This window comes from Phyllobates terribilis, unplaced genomic scaffold (assembly GCF_046119375.1).
Source record: "Phyllobates terribilis strain yellow unplaced genomic scaffold, ASM4611937v1 Scaffold_7__3_contigs__length_470593459, whole genome shotgun sequence".
In the NCBI taxonomy this organism is placed as follows: Eukaryota; Metazoa; Chordata; class Amphibia; order Anura; family Dendrobatidae; genus Phyllobates; species Phyllobates terribilis.
Window position 1 is genome coordinate 115,386,570 of NW_027362767.1, and position 21,977 is coordinate 115,408,546.

The 21,977-nt window shown below is 41.1% G+C and overlaps 1 protein-coding gene across 1 annotated transcript in view; it reads left to right on the forward strand.

Moving 5' to 3' along the window:
• The window catches only part of INO80 (INO80 complex ATPase subunit), a 131,311-nt gene that overhangs the window by 102,215 nt on the left and 7,119 nt on the right, over positions 1-21,977 (forward strand). Inside the window, exons 27-34 of the mRNA XM_073639102.1 lie at positions 8,342-8,469; positions 9,299-9,393; positions 10,257-10,329; positions 10,828-10,986; positions 11,175-11,277; positions 14,499-14,587; positions 16,180-16,335; positions 19,091-19,250. Coding sequence (XP_073495203.1) covers positions 8,342-8,469; positions 9,299-9,393; positions 10,257-10,329; positions 10,828-10,986; positions 11,175-11,277; positions 14,499-14,587; positions 16,180-16,335; positions 19,091-19,250 — 963 coding nt within the window. The remainder of the gene's footprint in view (positions 1-8,341; positions 8,470-9,298; positions 9,394-10,256; positions 10,330-10,827; positions 10,987-11,174; positions 11,278-14,498; positions 14,588-16,179; positions 16,336-19,090; positions 19,251-21,977) is intronic.

Below are 21,977 nucleotides of genomic sequence, written 5' to 3' on the forward strand. Positions count from 1 at the left end.
GCAACTACTTACGGACACACCATGAGGTGGGGAAGTCAGAGAGTCCGAGGTCAAAAGCCAGGAGGGTATAGTCATAAACTGAGGGGTGAGGAAAAGGCGTAGTCAGGTCACAGTCCAGGGCTAGAATTCCAAAAAGATCAAGACAAAGGGGTAAGGCAAACGGATGGTCAAAGGCAAATACAAGGTCGGTCAGCGAAAGATCAAAATACGGAACTCACAGCACAAACTCAAACCACACAGAGCAGAGCTACAACTGGCAGAGACAAGAGGCAGACACCAGATAAATCGCCCGGGAATCATTCTGAACAGGAGACACCTGTAGGAAGCCCAGCACGCCCCGGCACTAATTGGGCGACTAGACTGTCACTCACCACACTGACAGCTCAGCACGCCCCTGCCACTGAGCTGCCACTCACCACACTGAGCAGAGGAATCGTGACAGGAATAAATTATATCACTGGAATACATTTCTGCCTCTGGCATATAGATAAGCCAAATTCAGGCTACGCCACTAGACTGGCCTACAAGCCGCCATACTTGATGAATCAGCCTCTAAATGTCGTGTATACAGAGGCTACACAGGGTTTAGTGTTAAATGTATAATTTTTTTAATTGTAAAATGTTGGGGTTTTTTTTTTGTTTTTTTTTAAATATCGCAATCCAGATTAAAAATATAGAATCGAAATCTCACAATTTTCACACTGGCAACTAGGGTGTTTTTCAGACTCTAACTTCCTTTTGTGTCAGGAAACAACACGTGTACATAGTCACAATAGTCAGATCCCGACCCTATCTTTTGCATTGAGCACATGTGAAGGTCATTGTGACGGAAGTAAGAGCAGGGGCAGCGGTGACATCTCCTGTTGTGATTGGTGGATCCTGTGTTATCAGCTGTGTATAGAGGTGTTACCTGTCACTGCGATCCTGCCTCTGATGACAAGGAAACTACTGTAAACTCTTCCTGAAAGGGCAGGAAGTATGAGTTTAAAAAAGGCCCAGTGGCCAGTGTGAGAATTACAAGATTGCTAATTTTTTTTATTAAGATTGTGAAATGAAAAAAATTCCCAAACATTGCCAACATTTTTTAAAAAGTACATGTAACACAAAAACCTGATTTAAAAAGTAGTTCAATCTCTGATGATAGCTTCCCTTTAAAAGGAAGCTGTCAGCTGCCCTAACCACCTCCATATCTCTACCGCACCCTATTTCTACATTCTTACAAGCTCCTCCTTATGCCAAATCATATCAGTATCTCCCTGGGGTGGTGGGCTTACAAGTTAGGACAGAGGATTGGCCAAGGGGAGTCAACCGTCTGTCGGACTAGTCCATAAAGCAAGTGCGGATTAAAACTTGATTATTGAGAAATTGCTAAGGCATAAGAAGGAGCTTGTTAAAAGGTAGAGGTGGAGTGCTGCAGAGACCTGCTGGAGGGTTGGAGGGCTAAGGCAGCTTGATAGGGTTCCCTTTTATTTGGCATTGTAAAGGTCAATCACCTGGATACCTCCCCGGACATATCGAAGACTAGTTATTATGGTAACGACCCGGGAGAGCTTCTCAGCTAAGGTCAGTTGGTCAATGTTTTAACTTCATGACACTTTTTTTTACTTAAGACTGTGCACAGAGAGGGGGACCTGGCTTGAGTCTTCTCTGAAATTTGTTCAGGGAAAAACAAGCCCTCAAGTAGGAAGACCCAGAGGAAATGTTTCCAGCAAAATGTTTTTAAACAAGGTGGTCTGATTTCCTGTTGTGAGAGCGTGTGGCGTACATTCCCACCATAAATTCCTAAGATAGTTATTTTGCACAGTGATCTTCAAGCACTAGGTGGTGCTCGGAGACATGTAATGGTGCAGCAGAACCAGGGCCCTTTGGAGTTAACAGGTGGTAGACCTGGCGTCCTATCGCTCCATATTATTCATAAGGTACCGTAAATACTTTATTTTTGGGATGCACTATTTGTCCTTTTATTGCAATATTCCATAATAGAACATTCTGCGTCATGTAACACCTACATCTATTCTACTATGATGTTTATTTCCATATTATCAGTTGCAAGCAAAATTATTCAGCCCCCATTGCAAATTAGGTATATTCGTAAAATTTATAAACTTTTGGTTGCTCGCAATGAACAAATCAAACAAGAACAAATGAAATATCTCAACACATCAAATATAACTAGTCAGCTTCTCTAAATGTAAACAAAAGATGCCACTTTTAATGAATAAAGGATGAATGAATTATCCAACCCCTTGATGAACCAGTGTCTTTAGTACTTAATGGATCACCATGGGATGTTATAACCTGCTACAAACGTGATGTATAGCTAGATACCAGCTTCTACCAGTGTTTCTGAGGACCTTAACACATTCCTCATAGACAATGGCCTCCATTTCCCTAAAATTCTTGTGTTTTGTTTGCTGCAACCTCTTTTTTCAAATCCATGAAATATTTTCTATGGGGCTCAGGTTAGACAACTGTGACGGCCACTCCAGAATCTTCCACCAAGCCTTGGTGGACTATGTATGGTATGATTGGTATGTATGGGATCATTGTCTTGTTGGAAGGTCCAATGATACCCAATCTTCATCTTCTTCTCAGAGGACATGATGTGTTCTCCTAGGATTTCCCGACACTTCATTCAATCTATCTTACCCTCCACGCGTTGGAGGTTACCAGTGCTAGAGAAGGTAAAACAGACCCCGAGCATCACCTAGCCACTGCCATGCTTCAATGTAGGTGTCACTGAGCCACTACCAATGTTCATTGTAGGCATCACCGAGCCGCCGCTATGCTTCACTGTAGACATCACCAAGCCACTGCCATGTTTCACTGTAGGCATCACTGAGCCACCGTCATGTTTCACTGAAGGCAGTGTGTTTGTTTCAGCTTATACTTACTTCTTTCTTCTCCAGACATACCTCTGATTCATAAGTTCAAAAAGTTCCATTTTTTTTTACATTGTTCCACAGAAAAGAATCCCTAAACTTCTGTGGCTTATTTACAGAATATAGTTTTAAACATAATTGAAGCAGACTTTTTTTGTGATTTTAGGGGTAGCAGAGGTGTATGTTTTGGAATTTCGAGCAGAAAGTTTGTACATTTAAAAAAAAAAAAAAAAAAATTGCATTGCGAATTGGATCATTTTGATTGTAACTGAATAGTATGGGCACAAGAGTATGGTTATTCAATGACTGCACTAAAACACATCATTGCTATTGTTAGGCCCACTTTTAGGGGTACTCCAGTATGCATTGTACTGAATAAAACCTGAAAGACAAACTCTGAATCTTAAGCCATTGTTGTGAGTATAGACCCAGCTGACCCTTCTTTACTATTTGTAGTTAAAGGGGATCTGTCAGCAGGTTTTTGCTATTTAATGTGAGAGCAGCATAGTTTAGAGGCAGATAGCCTGCTTACAGGGATGTGTCACTTGCTCAGCAGCTTGGTGAAGTTTCAATTCAATTAGTGTTTTATAATCAGGAGATTATGAATACAGGACTAAGTGTATTGTGTAACCACGCCTCCACCACTGATTGGCATCTTCCTGTGTACACTGTGCATTGTCAGTAAGCTGCCAATGTACACAGGAAGCTGCCAATCAGGGGTGTGGGCGGAGTTATACAGAGCTGAACATTCATAGCACTGCTATATCTACAGCAGAGAAAACAGGGATTCTATTAAAACGGAACCAAGCAGCCCAGTAAGTGATAATCACTGGAATCAGGGTCTCAGCTACTACATCATGCTGCTCTGAGATTGCATAGAAAAAAAACCTACTGACAGATTCCTTTTAAGCTTTTTTTTTTTTTTTTTTTACATAAAGACTTTTTTGCCAGGGAATTCATAAAGACTGGTGGTTTGTATGCACACTTGATGCAAAGTCTTCAGGAGTAAGATGAGCCAAATTAATTAGAGTAACTGTTGTTTTTCTTTTTTTTTTTACATAACTCAATAGTACATGTGAAATCTAAGAAACTTTGTAATCTATTTCATCAGAGAAATCTGCTTCTTTCTCCTCCTGAACTGATTGATCATTTTCAAAATTCTCAGTGACTTCAGTGACTACAGAAGTTCCCATTACTTTGATAGGATGTGACAATTGGTGCTCATAAAGTTCTATGGAGAACTGTAAACTGCCTCTAGCTCCTCCCCTTTCCATAGAATTTTAAAAGCACTAACTGTCACTTGTCTAGTATCTCAGTAATATGGAAATCTGTGTCCACTGAATACAAATTTTACCCATGAATTGAAAGCTAAGGTTCAAAGAGATGAAATAAGCAGATTTTTTTCATAAGATGACAACTAAATTTAGTTAAATAAATTTGTTTTTACTAATTATCAGTCATTTCTGAAGGAGTTGGAACTTTTGCTTACCAACTCCACATCTCTGGCTGACTTCCTGTACATCCATGTGACTGCTGCGTGCCTGTGATTGGCTGCAGCGGTCACCTGTCACGTGTCTATAAGGCTGGTCATTACTGCAGGAAGGAAAACCAGGACTGGCAGGAACCACTCGAGCGATTGAACAGGTGAGTTTCCTGCTTTTTTACTTTTATTATTTTTATCCCTGGCAATCCATTTGAATTGTAAATCGACCAAAAATATATATTCCGATTTTTTTTATTTTTTAATATTATTATTATTTTATAGATTTCACTTGTAACCTTGTTAACTAAGGGTTAAGTATTGTTTTCAAAGTGTGTTTATTGCAAAGACTACAAACCGGATGCATCGCTTTCCTGAAATGAAGATACCAGACTGTGAGCAGCGCCCCATCTGTTGGTTGCTTTAATCAAAAACCATTGCTTAAAGGAAAACTTTAGTTTCACTGAAATTTGCTATATAACATCTGAAAATATATCATTTATATCACACACTGTGCCTCTCATAGGTTTTTAAAAGACCTTTTGGGGGGCATTTTAATGATAATCTATCACCAGGGTTTTGCTATCCCTCATCTGAGATCAGCATGACGTTAAGGCAGAGACCCTGATTCCAGCGATATGTCACTTCCTGGGTTGCATGCTTCTGTTTTGATAAAATCAGCTTTTTGTGTGCACTGTGCATAGGCAGAAAGCTGCCAATAAGTAGCGAGGGCGGAGTTATACAGAGATCATGAATATGGAGGACTAAAAGGGCAGCAGGTTTACTAGTCCTCTAGTAATAATGTCCTTCTGACTAAACAGTGATTTTATCAATGCTGCAGCAAGCTGCCCCATTAGTTATACATCGCTGGAATTAGAGTCTTTGTCTCAATACAATGCCACTCTCAAATTAGGTGGAAAAAAAACCTGGTGAAAAATTCTGTTTAACATAATAATACATTCTTTTTATTGCTGATTTCCCCTGTAACTGGGCTAGTATATTAGGGCTAATTACAGGGGAAATGTAGCCTTCTGCCTGCACAGCAGAGCTAAGTCTCCTAGGACCCAGCGTCTCCTGCTACACCCAGCAATCATATGACTGCTGGGCCTGGAGGAGGAAGCACTGTCAGTGCTGCATAATCTGTATACACAAGCGCTAGTTCAGTGCTCTGTATACACATGGTAATAAACCATGTTTATCTTCTCTGTGGAGAGTGGCTGTGTCTGACAGCCGTCTCTCCGCTCTCACAGCTGCACAGTCTGCATTGATATTTTGGATTAGAACATCAGTAGAAAGGAAAGTGGATATTTTTAGTTTATGGGCGGTCCAGAAATAGTTAAAAATATGTATTGCGCATTTACAACACAGATTACATTGCGTTTATCTTTGAAAAAAACATTTGGCAAATTTCTCTGCTTATTTTAAGAGCTTTTGTCTTTTGTGAGGTGTACTGTGTTCGGTTTCATTTGTGCAATGCATATGTGACTGCAGTCACCAATGCAGGCTTAGTTTATTGGTGTTTATTGGAATAATTTTAATAGAAGCTAAAAAGTTATATAGTTTAATAGTGGTGTGAAAAGATGTTTGCCCCCTTCCTGATTTCTTATTCTTTTGCATGGAATGTTACAGATCACAAAACAAATTAAAAATATTAGACAAAGATAACACAAGTAACACAAAATGCAGTTTTTAAATGAAGGTCTTTATTATTAAGGGAGAAAGAAATCCAAACCTACAGGGCTCGGTGTGAAAAACCCCACCCCCACCCCCTTCCTTAACTGTGGTTTATCACATCTTTGGGAATCTGAGTTCACTTTCTCTAGCCAGACACAGGCCTGACCTGTTCTCAATCAAGAAATCATTTAAATAGGACCTGCCTGACAAAGTGAAATAGACCAAAAGATCCTCGAAAGCTAGACATCATGCTGTGATCCAAAGAAATTCAGGAACAAATGAGAAACAAAGTAATTGAGATCTATCAGTCTGGAAAAGGTTATAAAGCTATTTCTAAAGCTTTAGGCCTCCAGCAAACCACAGTGAGAGCCATTATCCACAAATGGCGAAAACATCAAACAGTGGTGAACCTTCCCAGGAGTGGCCAGCCGACCAAAATTACCCCAAAAGCGCAGCGATAACTCATCCAAGAGGTCACAAAAGATCCCACACCAACATCCAAAGAACTATAGGCCTCACTTGCCTCAGTTAAGGTCAGTGTTCATGTCTCCACCATAAGAAAGAGACTGGTTAAAAGTGGCATGCATGGCAGAGTTCCAAGATGAAAACCACAAAAAGAACATAAAGGCTCTTCTCCGTTTTGCCAAAAAACATCTTGATCGCCAAGACTTTTGGGAGAATACTCTGTGGACTGATGAGACAAAAATGGAACTGTCTGGAAGGTTTATGTCCCATTACATCTGGCGTAGAAGTAACACAGCATTTCAGAAAAGGAACATCATACCAACAGTAAAATATGGTGGTGGTAGTGTGATGGTCTGGGGCTGTTTTGCTACTTCAGGACCTGTAAGACTTGATGTGGTAAATGGAACCATGAATTTGGCTGTCTATAAAAAAATCCTGAAGGAGAATGTCCGGCCATGTGTTCGTGACCTCAAGCTGAAGCGCGCTTGGTTATGCAGGAGGACCATGATCCAAAACACACCAGCAAGTCCATCTCTGAATGGCTTCAGAAAAACAAAATGAAGACTTTGGAGTGGCCTAGTCAAAGTCCTGACCTTAATCCGACTGAGATGCTGTGGCATGACCTTAAAAAGGGGGTTCATGCTCGGAAACTCTCCAGTGTGGCTGAATTACAATAATTTTTCAAAGATGAGTAGCCAAAATTCCTCCAGAGCGTTGTAAAAGACTCATTGCCAGTTATCACAAACGCTTGATTGCAGTTGTTCCTCCTAAGGGGGGCCCAACCAGTTATTAGGTTTAGGGGGCAATCACTTTTTCTCACAGGGCCCTGTAGGTTTGGATTTCTTTTTCCCTTTAATAATAAAGAGCTTCATTTAAAAACTGCATTTTGTGTTTACTTGTGTTATCTTTGTCTAATATTTAGATTTGTTTGGTGAGTTATATGTACACCGTATCTTTTGTTTCCTGTACTGCTGACCCCAGTGGAATGCTGGGAATCGCTATTTAAGGGCTTTATGCTTCTGTTTTTCTCTCTTGTTCACACATGTGATAAAAAAGAAGAGATAAGGTATATAGCGCTAATCATGGCAATCTAACCACTTGTGCTACACCAACCTTGAGAATGAATATTGCACATTTCTGCTGTCCTGGCCGAGTGTCATAGGCAATATCTCCACTATAGTGAATGGCAGGTGTGAATGAGGGACCATTAGGATTGCTTCACACAGAGTTTGCTGTGAACCTGCTTGCACCCAACTCCTCTGTACCTCCACATGGAGCTTGATGACTGCCAGGAGCCACCAATGAAATGTTGACTTCTAGGCACATTGAAAGTCCAAAATATTTATACATGCAACCTACTATCGGTCTACTAGTGAGTAATAGTAGCAACAAATTAGCCATGTTATAACCATCTGTTCCTGTTTTCTTGATTAAACTTCTACATCCCGAGGGATCTTAGTGAGTAAAAATAAATGTTTTTATGGTTACGTATTAGAGGAGAGTGTGGGGGCCTGCAGCACTGAGGAGAAGCAGGGTGTTGCTGGTAAAAGTAGTTTTAGCAGATAAGAAAAGCACCGCCCATTCAGCTATAAGAAGCTGCAGGAGAAGAAGAAACTTTAAATTTGGTTTGGTCTGTATATTAACAATAGTTATGCATATAATGCGCTTTGTGGTTAAGGGAATGACCCTTTCATAGTTGAAATCCTCTTCTAGCACCACATTACACTGCAGGGATGTAGTTTGGAACTCGTTTCATGTGATTGAGCCTTACAATGCTGTAATATAAAGCATAAGTACATATAGTACTGTGACCATTACCTTTGATTTGTGTTCTTTGCAGACAAGGAGAGTCTCATTACAGACAGTGGAAAGCTGTACGCACTGGATCTGCTGCTCACACGTCTCAAGTCACAAGGGCACCGAGTTCTCATTTACTCTCAGATGACTCGGATGATAGATTTGCTGGAGGTAATCTGCCGTCTGCCCAGAAATCCTCTATATAGAATTAGATCTTTACAATGCTAGAGGGCTACGTATTTACCATGATTTCTCATCTCGTCTCATGGGGTTGTGTCCAATTTTCTGCATAGCGGATGGCATTAATGCAAAATAAAAAAAAAACCAGTGTGACCACAGGTCTAAATCATAATGTAATGGGATCTGGCAAAACATGATTACATGGGAATAGCTCTTTAAGTGTAATATTCATTCAGTTATAACAATTCACTATTTATCTACATTTTAATTTTAAAGCAGCAGTGACATAATGCAGAGATTCTGTGATTTAAAGGGATTTTCCAGTTTTGAAAATCCTCTTTCCCCTGGCTGCAGTTCTGTTTTTTTGTTTCTTTAAACAATCTGAGCTTTACTCACCCTCCCCAGGTCCAGCACTGAGTCTCCATTGCTCGTCCCGGTGTTTGTTATCGCCACATTGACAGAGCTGCAGACAATCAGTAAGCTCAATGGTTCTGCTGTAGAAGCCACGAGCTGCTCAAAGCCAATGAGCTCAGTGACTGACTGCAGTGCTACTGACTTAACGTGGAGACTCAGTGCTGGACCTGGGGAGGGTGAGTAAAGTTCAGTTTGTTTGCTGCTTAACAAACTGCAGCCACGGAGCAAGAGTTTTTGGGAAACCCCTTCAAGTTCGTGCACAGTGTGCAGTACTTGTCATGATGAGAAAACTAGGAATAGAGATGGTTGGAGTTTTGATCCATGTATTGCCCCGTTCATTGGCCAGTTTCCCTTTTCCAGAGTGTTGATGCAGTTGCTGTCACTTTAACATATTCTCTTATTGTAGGAATATATGGTATATAGAAAGCACACATACATGCGATTAGACGGGTCTTCCAAGATTTCTGAGAGGCGAGACATGGTGGCTGACTTTCAGAGCAGGTAAAAGAAATGGTCATGGCAGATATATGTTGGGAAATATTTAGCATGCATTTCACATTGGTGTTAAAGAGAATCTGAGATCAGCATTTTGTAGGGGCTGAGCCCCTGATTCCAGCGATGTATCACTTACTGCTTGCTGTCATTTTGATACAATCACAGTTTCTCTGCTTCAAATCTAGCCGAGCCCTATGTAACCCCTCCCACATCTCTGATTGGTCACTTTCTGTAAATATTCAGTATAGCGGCCAATCAGTGGTGGGGGCGGGGTTACGCCAAGCAGGAGGACTAGGAAGCAGCAAACGCCTAGTCTTGTAGTGATAATTTCCTTCTGATAAAACACTGATTTTATTTAAACAGCAACACTCAGCCCAGTAAGTGACACATCACTGGAATCAGGGTCGCTGCCTCTACATTAATGCTGCTCTTTGATGGAGTAGCAAAAACCTGATGATAGATTCCCTTTACCTGGGATTTCTGTATTGATGACATACTTAAAGGACCAATAGGCCATCAATATGAGATCATAGGGGTCCGACGCCCAGTCAAAGGCCGAATGTCAATAATGTACGGAGCTCCACATGAGTGGGAAATAATCTGTAGCACTCAGCAGGGGCCACAAAACAACGTACTGAGCGTCAGGGGCCACACCACACATTGCCTACATTACACAGCTGCTCTGTGGGGGTGCTAGGTGTCATATGGATAGGCTACCAATGAGTAAGTCCTGGGTTCAAGTCAGTCTGATTTTAGGTGGATAGCTTTTCATTTTTTTACTTTTTTTTTTCCCGTATTCCCTAGATCTATGTTATTTAAAAAAACAAAAAAAAAACATTTATCCATGATATTTTTTACCCCCCAATTAGGACCGACATATTTGTGTTCCTGCTGAGTACTAGAGCCGGGGGCCTGGGTATTAATCTCACTGCTGCTGATACGGTAAGGCTCTCGAGACCTCGATCTGGTATAAAGCTTGTACCTGCGACTCCTGTTTAGAATGGAATATTTTGCCTGGAGCATTAAAGGGGTGGTCCTGTTTGAGAAAAATCCCTGTCTGGTGCAGTTTGTTATTTAAAAATATTGTCCCCGGGTCCACCATTGAGTTTCTGCCGCTTCTCCCAGTGTCTGATCTTGGCTGCAGACAATCACTGAGCTCAGCGGCTCTGAGCGGGGTGTTCCATCTACACAGGAAGAGCCGGTGAGCTCAGTGATTGTAACATACTGGGACTGGGATGTTTTGAATAGAGAGACCCCTTTAAGCCCTAACCATTTCCACACTACTTTCAGACAGCTGAATCAATGTACAGGTGTTGTTTCCCACCGCCACATGTGCACTAGCTTTAATTCCACTCCATACTTGTGCAATCGATCCACAAACCATCCCCATTGGAAAGAATCATTTGAACGTTTTTCCCCCTTTCTATTATTCCCGTTCAGGTGATTTTCTACGATAGCGACTGGAACCCGACTGTGGACCAACAGGCCATGGACCGAGCTCACCGTCTTGGTCAGACCAAGCAAGTCACTGTTTACAGATTGATATGTAAAGGCACCATTGAAGAACGCATACTTCAGAGGGCGAAGGAGAAAAGTGAGGTACGGCACATTGGATGTCCATTTCTTCAGACTTCTCCATTAACATGTGATCCACAAGGCGCGCACGTCCCAATAATGGTCCATAGTAGCCCACTTTGGGTTTCATGCCATATCTTGATTTTTATTTTTTTCCCCCCACTTATTGGTTTGTTGCTCACTCAGGATTCATGTGTCGTCTTCTCTAACAGATCCAGCGGGTTGTGATTTCTGGAGGAAATTTTAAACCGGACACTCTGAAGCCAAAAGAAGTAGTCAGCCTGCTTTTGGATGATGAGGAATTAGAGAAGAAATGTAAGCTATTGGCTCCTTTGTAATTTTTAAACTGTTGCAAGAGTCATTTCTGCACTTATTTCTTACACTAAAACTTACGTGGTGAAGCTAAAAATCCATTGTACTTTTTTAGTTTTCCATAAATCAATAGTTCATGTGAAATTAAGAAAGATTGTAATGTACCATATATATAATATATATATGAGAAATCTGCTCCTTTCTCCTCCTTCTCAAATTTCTCAATTCACGGGTAAAATCTGTATTCAAGACAGATTTTCCCTTTACTGAAATAGGAGATGACAGTTGGTGCTTATAAAGTTCTATGGAGAACTGTAACTGACATTCCAGGAGAACGTGTCTGCCATTCCCCTCCTTGTCTGTTTTCCTATTGCCCTCCTGATTCCATTGAGTTTTAAAAGCACTAACTGTCATCTCTTATCACAGTAATAGGAAAATATGTATTCACAGTCGGCAGATTTTACCCGTGAATTATGAGTTAATGATCAGTCTAGAAGGAGAGAGAATAAAATTGCTCTGATAAGATATATTACAAAGCTTCTTATTTTCATGCGTACTATTGATTTATGAGATAAAAATTAAAGCGACGGTTACTCTTCTAAGACTTTTTATCCATAATTGACTCATCACTCAGTCGAGGATAGCTGATAAGTGTCTGATTTCTGGGATCCACGACTGAGTAATAATATACTGTCAGTTATCTCAGAAGTTAATTATCGTTTGCTGTCCAATAGCGGTAATATGGCTACATATTAGGGACTTCTTCTGGGTATATAGTCATCTACAGTATGTTCCATATTAATACAAGGAGTTGTCGAATGAACCATAATATGGCACAGATCTAGATCACAGCATAGACTCTATTTACATTTCTCAGCAAATGTAATAAGTAATACATTGCATCAGACAAAAGGATGCAGAGGAATCCCGTTGATCATTACGGGGTTTGTCTGGGTTCTGTTTTTTCAGAATGAAAGAAACCATTCTGCATGATTTCAACCATTACTGGCCTGTGTCAAACATGTAATAGTTCATACATTGCATGTGATTGGGTGAATAAAAAGCATTGCATTATAAGATGTATCCGGAACTTTTTCTTAGTTTTATGCTCATAGTAAAAAGAAAAAAAAATAGTTTCTACTTGCCTGTTGTGCGCGACACTGATCTCTGCCGGCACAGAGTGGTCACAGACTGCTCCTACCGGTTATTCATCTGCTTCTGTCATGTCGGCAGTGCATCAGCTTCTCTTCCGCTCCTCTCTGTTGACAGGTTTTTTCTGCTTCTATCATGCTGATTGACAGCCGGCTCCCCGCTGCACAACTGCAGTAGCCGACTGTCAATCAACGTGACGGCAGTAGTCACGCCCCATCAACAGGGCAGAGCGGAAGAGAAGCTGATGCTCTGTATAACATCTACCTGCTTGTTCGTTTTCAGGCCCATAGGGAAAAAAAGTGTCTTTGGAGCTGAATAAAATGTTTTTTATTTTTTAATTTCTCATCTCTGTTACAGAGATATTAGCTTGTAAAGTTTAGATTCTAATTTTAACTAAAACCCAAGGGGGCGTGAATAGTGATTGTTCACTGGGGGCATTTACTTTTTGCCCTGCATGATGCTGACCAATAATAAGCAGTAGCTATCATTGGGGGGGGGGGGGGGGGGAGGAGAACATGCCCCCAGAGAATGTCAGACCAGGCCTTCTCTGTGCGAGACATGTAATGACACTGCTCTTCTCTAATCACTGATTTCACTGCCTGCATCCACAGTGATTACAAGCAGGGAAGGGGTGTAGAGCAGAGCTGGGTGTCATTTTATACACTTCTTGCTGCTCTCATTTCACTGCAGTCAGTTTGGTAGAAAGTGAGTAGAACAGAGCTGACAGTGCTGTGAGAGGAGAGCTGCAAGAGGTGTTTGTAATGACACACAGTTCTACTTCCATCCCCAGCTTGTAATCACAGTAGGTTTCAACAGAGAGACCATTGAGGAAAACAGGGCTGTGTGTCATTATATGTCCAACATGGAGAAAGCCGGGTCTGACCTTCTCTGGGGGCATGTTCTCATGCCCTTCTTTTTTATGTTTTCCCTGTGTTAGCGTGGATTTCCTCCATGCTCTCCGGTTTCCTGGCATTCTCCAAAGACATACCGATAGGGAATTTAGATTGTGAGCCCCAATGGGGACAAATGTGATGATGTCTGTAAAGCGCTGTGGAATATGATGGCGCTACATAAGGATGTACTGTATGTTATCACTAAAAATGTCAGCTGAGGGCGCAAGAAACGAGCTCTCACACAGCCGCTTATCCCGAAAATTGAAAACGTTACGAGTCTTGTAAAATAGCTACAAAAGCAATATATGTGTGTGTGTGTGTGTGTGTGTGTGTGTGTGTGTGTGTGTGTGTGTGTGTGTGTGTGTGTATGTCTATATTTTTTTTTTTTATTATTATTTGTTATATATATATTTTTACTAATTGCCAATTTTTTTTCCACCACTTAAATTAAATTTTAAAAAAAAGCGATACACGCTTTCTATCATTGTAATCATACTGACCTGGAGAGTCATATTGCCGGGTCAGTTTTAACGTATAGTGAACATGATAAATAATAAAAAATAATTGTGGAATTGCACTTTTTTTCCAGTCCACAAATGATAAAATCAATGTTATCATTCAAAAGTACAACTTGGCCCGCAAAAAAACAAGAGCTTATACAGCTATAAGGATGGAAAAATAAAAACACTTATGACTCTTGAAATGAAGGAAGGAAAAAAAAAAAGGAAAATAGCATGGTCATGAACGGGTTAATTAACAGATTGTGATTTATTTATTTTTTTTAAAGAAAAAAAACCTTGGCAAACAATAGAAAAAAATAAATGTAACACAAAAGCCTGATTTAAACATTAGGTAATGTTCTGGTTGTAGCTTCCCTTTAAACACCAGTGTAATTGCGTTATTGGCCATAACCTGATATCGACTGCACCTGTTTGTGGCCCCAGTGTTTCGATGCGCTTGAAGAGTAAACGCTTTTGCTTGAAATCATTTGTGTCGGATACTTATATTTTACACTGCATGCAGAGTATCGTTAGGTGAAGTATGGATCTGTGGTGCTGGGAATGCACACGAATACCCGCAGCATTAAACAGCCCTCAAAACGGGGTGTGAACAGAACTTTAAGCACTTTCTAAAACCTTGCAAAATGTTTCTTGTCTTATTATTATATATTTTTTGCAGTACGCCAGAGACAAGAGGAGAAAAGGCAACAAGAAGAGACCAACAAAGTGAAAGAGCGCAAGAGAAAAAGGGAAAAATATGCAGAAAAGGTTATTTCCTCTCTAACTTTTGTATTGTTTCATGTACATGCTATTTAAAGGGAACCTGTCATCATTTTTTTAGTATCCCAACAAATGCCACCACCATTTTTTGCTGCTGTTATGCATTTCACAAACGATTACATTGCCTCCTGACTTCCCCCCCCCCTGTACACCTCAAAATACCATTTGATTTGGTCCCGCGCTGTATTTAAATGTGGCTGGTCCGGGTTGATGGGCGCCCTCCCTGCTGCGCTGTTAGTAAAAGTTGTCCTTTTGTTCTGATTCATGTGGATGACGTGTCCTGCATCATCCACATAGCTGAATGAAGTCTTGCCCCTGCGGAGTGGCCGCACAGGCGCACTTTGCTCTGCCTTACTGTGGGCAGAGCAAAGAACATCAATGCGCATGCTCACAGTAGAGCAAAGAACATCAATGCACATGCCCGCAGTAGAGCAAAGAACATCAATGCGCATGCCCGCAGTAGAGCAAAGAACATCAATGCACATGCCCGCAGTAGAGCAAAGAACATCAATGCGCATGCCCGCAGTAGAGCAAAGAACATCAATGCGCATGCTCACAGTAGAGCAAAGAACATCAATGCGCATGCTCACAGTAGAGCAAAGAACATCAATGCGCATGATCGCAGTAGACCAAAGAACATCAATGATCATGCCCACAGTAGAGCAAAGAACATCAGTGCTCATGCCCACAGTAGAGCAAAACAAAGTGCACCTGCGCGGCCTGCAATGCTACTACGCGGGCACAAGACTTCATTCAGCTATGTGGATGATGCAGGACACGTCATCCACGTCAATTAGAGCCGGAGGACGGCTTTTACTAACAGAGAGGAGGAACAGGCACTCAAAGGAGGACGGACCAGCCTCCTTTAAATACAGCCTGGGACCAAATCAAATGGTATTTTTGAGGTGTACAGGGGGAAGTCAAGAGGCAATGTAATAATTTGTGAAATTCACAACAACGGCAGAAAAAGGTGGTGCCATTTGTTGGGATACTAAAAAACTAGTGACAGGTTCCCTTTAAATGGTTATCCCCAAAATAACAAAGTGGTCTTATAATAATGTACACACACATATAGATATTTTTTTTAATTTGTGCCAATATAACTCCTTTTTGGATCTGCCTGATTTTGCGAACATCACCTTCCAACAGATGGCCCTGTCTTTTTACCCTCCAGTTGCCCTTGCCCTGCTGTAGTTCTGCTGCTCCTGGCTGACTATGCGCAGTGCTGTCTCTCTCAGCTGGCCTCGTGCTAGCACAGCTCTGCTCTGCCTCCACCTCTGACATTAAGTGGATTGTACCTTTAAAATACTATCTTTGCTTCTGTACAGTACCCTGCCTGGCCGATTTTATTTTCTGCCATCTTCAACAGTAAAGCTATAGCTACCTGCTTGTTTTCACATCATTGCTATGTTAGCTGATTTTCAGCAGAACTCAACTGCCCTGCTCTCCTCCACAACAGGGCTTGTAACAAATGTAACCACTGACTACTATTGTTTTTGGGTATTTTTTTCTTTTCTTTTTTTTTTTTAGTGCTTACCATTTATTACTGACCATTGTTATTTATTTTCTTGTCCTTGCAGAAGAAGAAAGAAGACGAGATTGATGGGAAGAAAAAAAAAGATGCCATTAACTTGGTTATTCCATTTGTGCCGTCAGCCGATAACTCAAACCTGTCTGCAGACGGAGACGACTCCTTTATTAGTGTGGACTCCGCCATGCCCAGTCCGTTCAGTGAAGTGAGTGCGGGTGCCATACTTGAAAAATTGAAATTATGTCATTGACACAAGTATTTGCGCTCACTTAGGCCGCACACATCTGCACTTATTTTTAGGAAGCGTATCTAGATAGATGGAGAAATATCTATCTATAGCGATTTGATTTTTATAAAGAGGCGCTACCAGCATTTTTATTGCTTGAATGTCCATAGTACACGGTGTTGCAATCTGTTCTGATGAAGGCCTAATGATTGGCCGAAACGTCCTTTACGACACACTGAAGAACAGTAGTTTCTAATAACGCTGAGCTGCTGAGGATCAACGTAAGGGTGGGTGCAGAGAAGATTGGAAGGGGACACATGTTCTCCCTGTACTGAATCTGCCTTCTGGGGGTTAATGGAGGCCGCGACTGTGTCACCTATACCCACAAATCACAGTCCTGGCACCACTCACCTCCTACTACTTCTCTCATATCCCGGGAGCTTCTCCATGTGCACTCAGCCTCTCCTGACGCTCTGCCCGCTCAGGTTTCAGCTGCTCCAACCAATCACAGTTCTCAGTTGCTCTGCTTTTCCTCCTCTACTGACCATTCCACCAATGACAGCAGAGGGGGCGGAGCAGAAATCGAATTTTCAATTCTGTTCAAAATAAAATTTGTGCCGACCTCCAAAGGCAAATTAATCAAATTAATCACACAGCCCTAATTCCTACAATGGATTGCTGTAATGTACAGCTGTGAGGAAAGCTGGGTTACCAATGTGCTAACTCTGACAGTCACTGTATCCCAGTTTTCCTATTGCTTTACATTACAGTAATATCGCAGAGCAATAGGAAAGCAGTGACTGTGTCGGAGTAAGCACAGCGGTAACCCAGCTTTCTCGCAGATGAATGCCCAATGACTGACATGATAACCAGAATACAAAATAATGGGAAAGATGGGTCACAGAGGACGTTTTCAGAGTGAGCGCAGCTGGAACCCAGCTTTCCCCATCGCACAGAACACTAAAATGGAAAGAAGAAGGGGTCACTTGCACTGCTGATCAGCCATAAAGGAGAGGAGGGAAGCAGAGGATAGAGTTTCACAGCTAATGTACTGTAGACAGTCACAGACAGATCCAGGCATGATAAAAATCCAGCAGCTATTTTATTATGCTGTGTATTTGGAGCAGCTTTTAAATGGAATGTGTCATTCCCAGCCTCCAACAGTAGAAAAAAATGTAAAGTATTAATGGTTCATTTATTTTATATAATAAATATACAAAATATGGTATAAAATATAAAGAATAATAATAAAAAAAAAATGTTGCTATTTTCAACTTTGAAACACTGGGGGGAAGAGGGGCATTGCTGAAATTTGCCATAAAGTCTAGTGTACTGTTAGCTCGCATAACGGCTGTAGTAAATGTGGGCACGCTCTGACGTGGGCAGGGTCTGCCCTGTCTGATGTGGGCGGGATATGCCATGTCTGATGTGGGCAGGGTCTGCCGTAGGTAGGGTCTGACGTATCTGATGTGGGCGGGATCTGCCATGTCTGATGTGGGTGGGCTCTACCTTGTCTGATGTGGGCGGGGTCTGCCATGTCTGTCACTTTTCCACTTCACTTATTGCAAAGGAGGGAGAGGATAACGTTGAGGATAACAGTGCATGGCCATTTTATTGGTGACTGCAATGTGATTACACAGTTCAGCTGTCACGGGTGTGTCGGAGGTGACAGACAGTTGCCCTGCAGTTGGTAGCAGGAGATCTCTACGTTTGGCATTACAGACGACATCTTAGAGGCTAGCTGTCTCTAGGACCCAGCAGCTACCTCCCTCTGGCTAATTGTCTCCCTGGCCTGAGTGTATAAATACCTGGTGTGTCTGAGAGGGAGGTGCCGGCGATATTCATTACTACTTGTGAGGCTTCAGCAAGAGCAGTACTTCGTCCTCTCTGGAGCTTGAGGCCGTGTGCGCATTTGTTTGGAGTCGTCTAAAGCTAAGCAATCTCCCCGTTTGTCCTTCCTTGTTGTCCTATAGTGTTTAGTGGAGATCGACTAGTGCTCATCTCCTCCCTTCCCTAGCCAGGGCCAAACACCAGGGAAAGACAGGATGAGGTTTGCATGCGGCGATTGCTGCAGAGCAAATATAGGGACGGTAGTTGAGACTGAGTGACACTAGACCAGACTAGGAGGTCTCCACACCTCCCTTTCCCTAGAGTCTGGGCTCCCTTTCCCTCTTCCCTCAGTCTTTCCCACACCTTGCGTGACATCAGCAGTCAGGATGACACACGATAGGATTAGATACGTGGACTGAATCACATATGATGGAATTAGCGGACTGTATCTCACATGATAGGATTAGATACACGGACTGAATCACATGATAGGATTAGATACACGGACTGAATCACATGATAGGATTAGATACACGGACTGAATCACATGATAGGATTAGATACACTGACTATCACACATGAAAGGATTAGATACACGGACTGTATCACACATGTTGGGATTAGATACACAGCTCAGCAAACCCATAACTTTATTTTTCAAACAAAAAATAAACTATTTTTCCATCTGAAAGTATATTACAGATTACACAGTGCCTACATTGGCAATCTAATAAGCGAAAGATTGTCGAGACGACTGTGACCACTTCTCATAAAAACCTGATTTAAACAATACAAGATTAATGAAGAGCCTCACTGATGTCTTTGTTACTGGCAAATTGTAACATTGTGCCAGATTATTCCTAAAAACGACATAAGAGGAGTCCTCCTATTGTGTTTTCTGTAGATTTCCATCAGCAGTGAACTCCACACCGGATCCATTGCGCTGGATGAGAGCAGCAATGACATGTTGGTGATAGTAGACGATCCCTCCTCTTCAGCTCAGCAGTCCAGAGGAACAAACTCTCCAGCATCCATCACCGGCTCCGCATCAGACACGCTTAATGGTCTGTACTTATGCTGGTTACCATCAGACCGCTCGATCTATTAATTATGTCTGGTTTCTGAAAATGTTGCATTTTGACTAATGAAATATTTTGCAATTTTTCATTACATTTAACATATTAATTCCTCCCCAGTTTCAGGGTCTCTGCTGGCAGTGCTGTGTTACACAGCCAGCATCTGCTTGTAAGTGCAGCGATAGGAGCTTGCTCTGATTGCTGCAATGTAAACATTTAAATGCCGCTGTCAATTTTTGACAGTAACCGTCATTTTAATTTTCATCTCATAAATCAATAGTAGGTGTGAAAATATGAAACTTTGTAATATATCTTATCAGAGAAATCTGCTACTTTCATTCTCAAAATGGTCCATTCTTGGGTAAAATCTGTATTCCGTGAAGATAGATGTTGCTGATAAGATGCTAAGTAGATTGGAGGGGGAGGAGCTAGAGACAGCTCCTCCCTCCTCCTAACCCATTATAAAAAATTTATGAAAAGTCCAGGAGGAGAAAGAAGCAAATTTCTCTAATAAAATATATTAATCAAAGTTTCTTATTTGTATGTGTACTATTGATTTATTAAATAAAAATCAAAACTGTATTAAAAACAAAAGTTATGACTCTTTCAACAAGGAGAAAAAAAAAAAACGAAAACGCAAAAATGGAACAAGGGAAGAAAAAGCAAAAACACAAAATTCCCCTTCCTGAAAGGATGATTTTTTTTTTTTTTTGGAACATTTTTGCGTTTTTGTTTTTTTCCTCCACTTCGTCTTCCAAGAGCCATAACTTTATTTATCTGTCCGCATAGACGTATGAGGGCTTGTTTTTTTGCAGTTTTGACTCTTCGATGAAGAGGGGAATAACACACGTGTACATACATAATATATATTTTAGATATAAAAGAAATGTCAGAATACATTTTTTTTATTCCCAGCCCAGAAATAAAATGTATCTAATACGTTGTATGTAATCAAAAATCTTACCATTGAAAAATACAATTTCTCCCCAAATAGAAAGCATCAATGGAAAAATAAAAAATTACATTTTTCTGACAACGCCAGTGTTAAAAGAAAATTAAAAAAATTGACGTGTTTGAGACCCAAAATAGCCCTGTTATTAGAGGGGTTGTCCAAAATGGCCACCATCACATATTTCAGGCTGCAACCAGCACTAGGCACAAATTGGAACCGGTTGCTGAAGAAACACAGCTAGAGAGCGATGTCTCTGAGCAATAGGGCAAGTCTTTCAGGCCGAGGGGCAGCATCTTGAACTGATCTGTTCAGTCCACCTGACAGGTTTACAACTGGGCATGAAGCAGGAGGAAATAACCCTGTTTGCTTAGTCAGCAGGTGTATAGCAAGGGCACAGGCAGAATTGGAATACAACTGAGCATGGAGCAGGGCTGAAGAAGGAGAAAACCTCTCCTCTGTTGACTGAGCAGAACTGGCTTTTTTTTTCCTCCTGCCTCAGCCCTGCCCAGGTAAGTGAGCAGATCGGTTATGCTCGTTCTCGATGCTGCCCCTCAGCCTGAGAGGAGCTTGCTCTAACATCTCTAACAGACATGTCTCAAGGAGTGTTCAGACAACCTGTCGTAATGCATGGCTAGGATGAATTGCAGTTGTTCATTTTGGACAACTTCTCAGAGAACCTGTATAAGTGGCTAAAAGTAACCATTGGTTTAATTTTTATTTAATGAATCGGTACACATGAAAATAAGCAACTTTGTAATTTATCAGGGAAATCTACTTCTTTCTCCTCCTGGACTGATCTTTCATTCTCTATTCAGGAGTAAAATCTGTGTTCAATGAAGACAGATGTTCCCAAGATAGATGACAGTTGGTGCTCATAACATTCTATGGAGGAGGGAGGAGCTATCGGCTGACACAGACATTCTGCTGCAGGTTCTCCTGAAATGACAGTTGCAGTTCTCCATAGAACTTGATGGTCCAGAATGGTCATCTCCGTTATGGGGAAATCTGTATTAGTTGAAGAGATATTTTACCCAAGAATTGAGAATTTTGAGAGGAGAAAGAATCAGAATTCTCTGATAAGATTTATTACAAAGTTTCTTATTCTCAGATGTACTATATGATCAGCTCTACTTTATCTTCTCATTTATAGGTCCTATACACTGACCTTATTAGTCTGCAGCTGCATATGCCATATGTTTGTAATACAAATCCCATAGGCATAATGAAGTGCAAATAATTAGATCATCATAGATCATTCATGCATATAAAGAAATCTAGAACACTGCTAAATGAATACTTGAAAAGAGGAGGAGCAAAGGGAGTGTGTATAAAATATACATTTATATTAAATGCTAGTTAAAAAGATTAAATTTTACAAATAACCAGGACAGGCAAAATAGCAACAAGCAAAGACCCAGGGGTAGGGAAAACTCATGCAACATGCATGTGTAGAAGGTATTATATTATGACTGACTTAAGCGTAAGACAGCGTGTGTTTAACACACGAAACGCGCGTAGGGGCTCTGCACTTTCTGCTTCCACATTCCCTGGGGGGGCTTCATCTGCCAGATGGGTAAGGTTTTTCTTATTGAAATATTCAATGTTTTTTTTTTTACATACTTTCATTGATACATGTGTGACATAGGTGGAACCTTGACATGTATACAATTAATCCTATCAGTCATAATATAATACCTTCTACACATTTATGTTGCATGTGTTTTCCCCACCTATTTTGCCTGTTCTGGTTATTTGTAAAATTT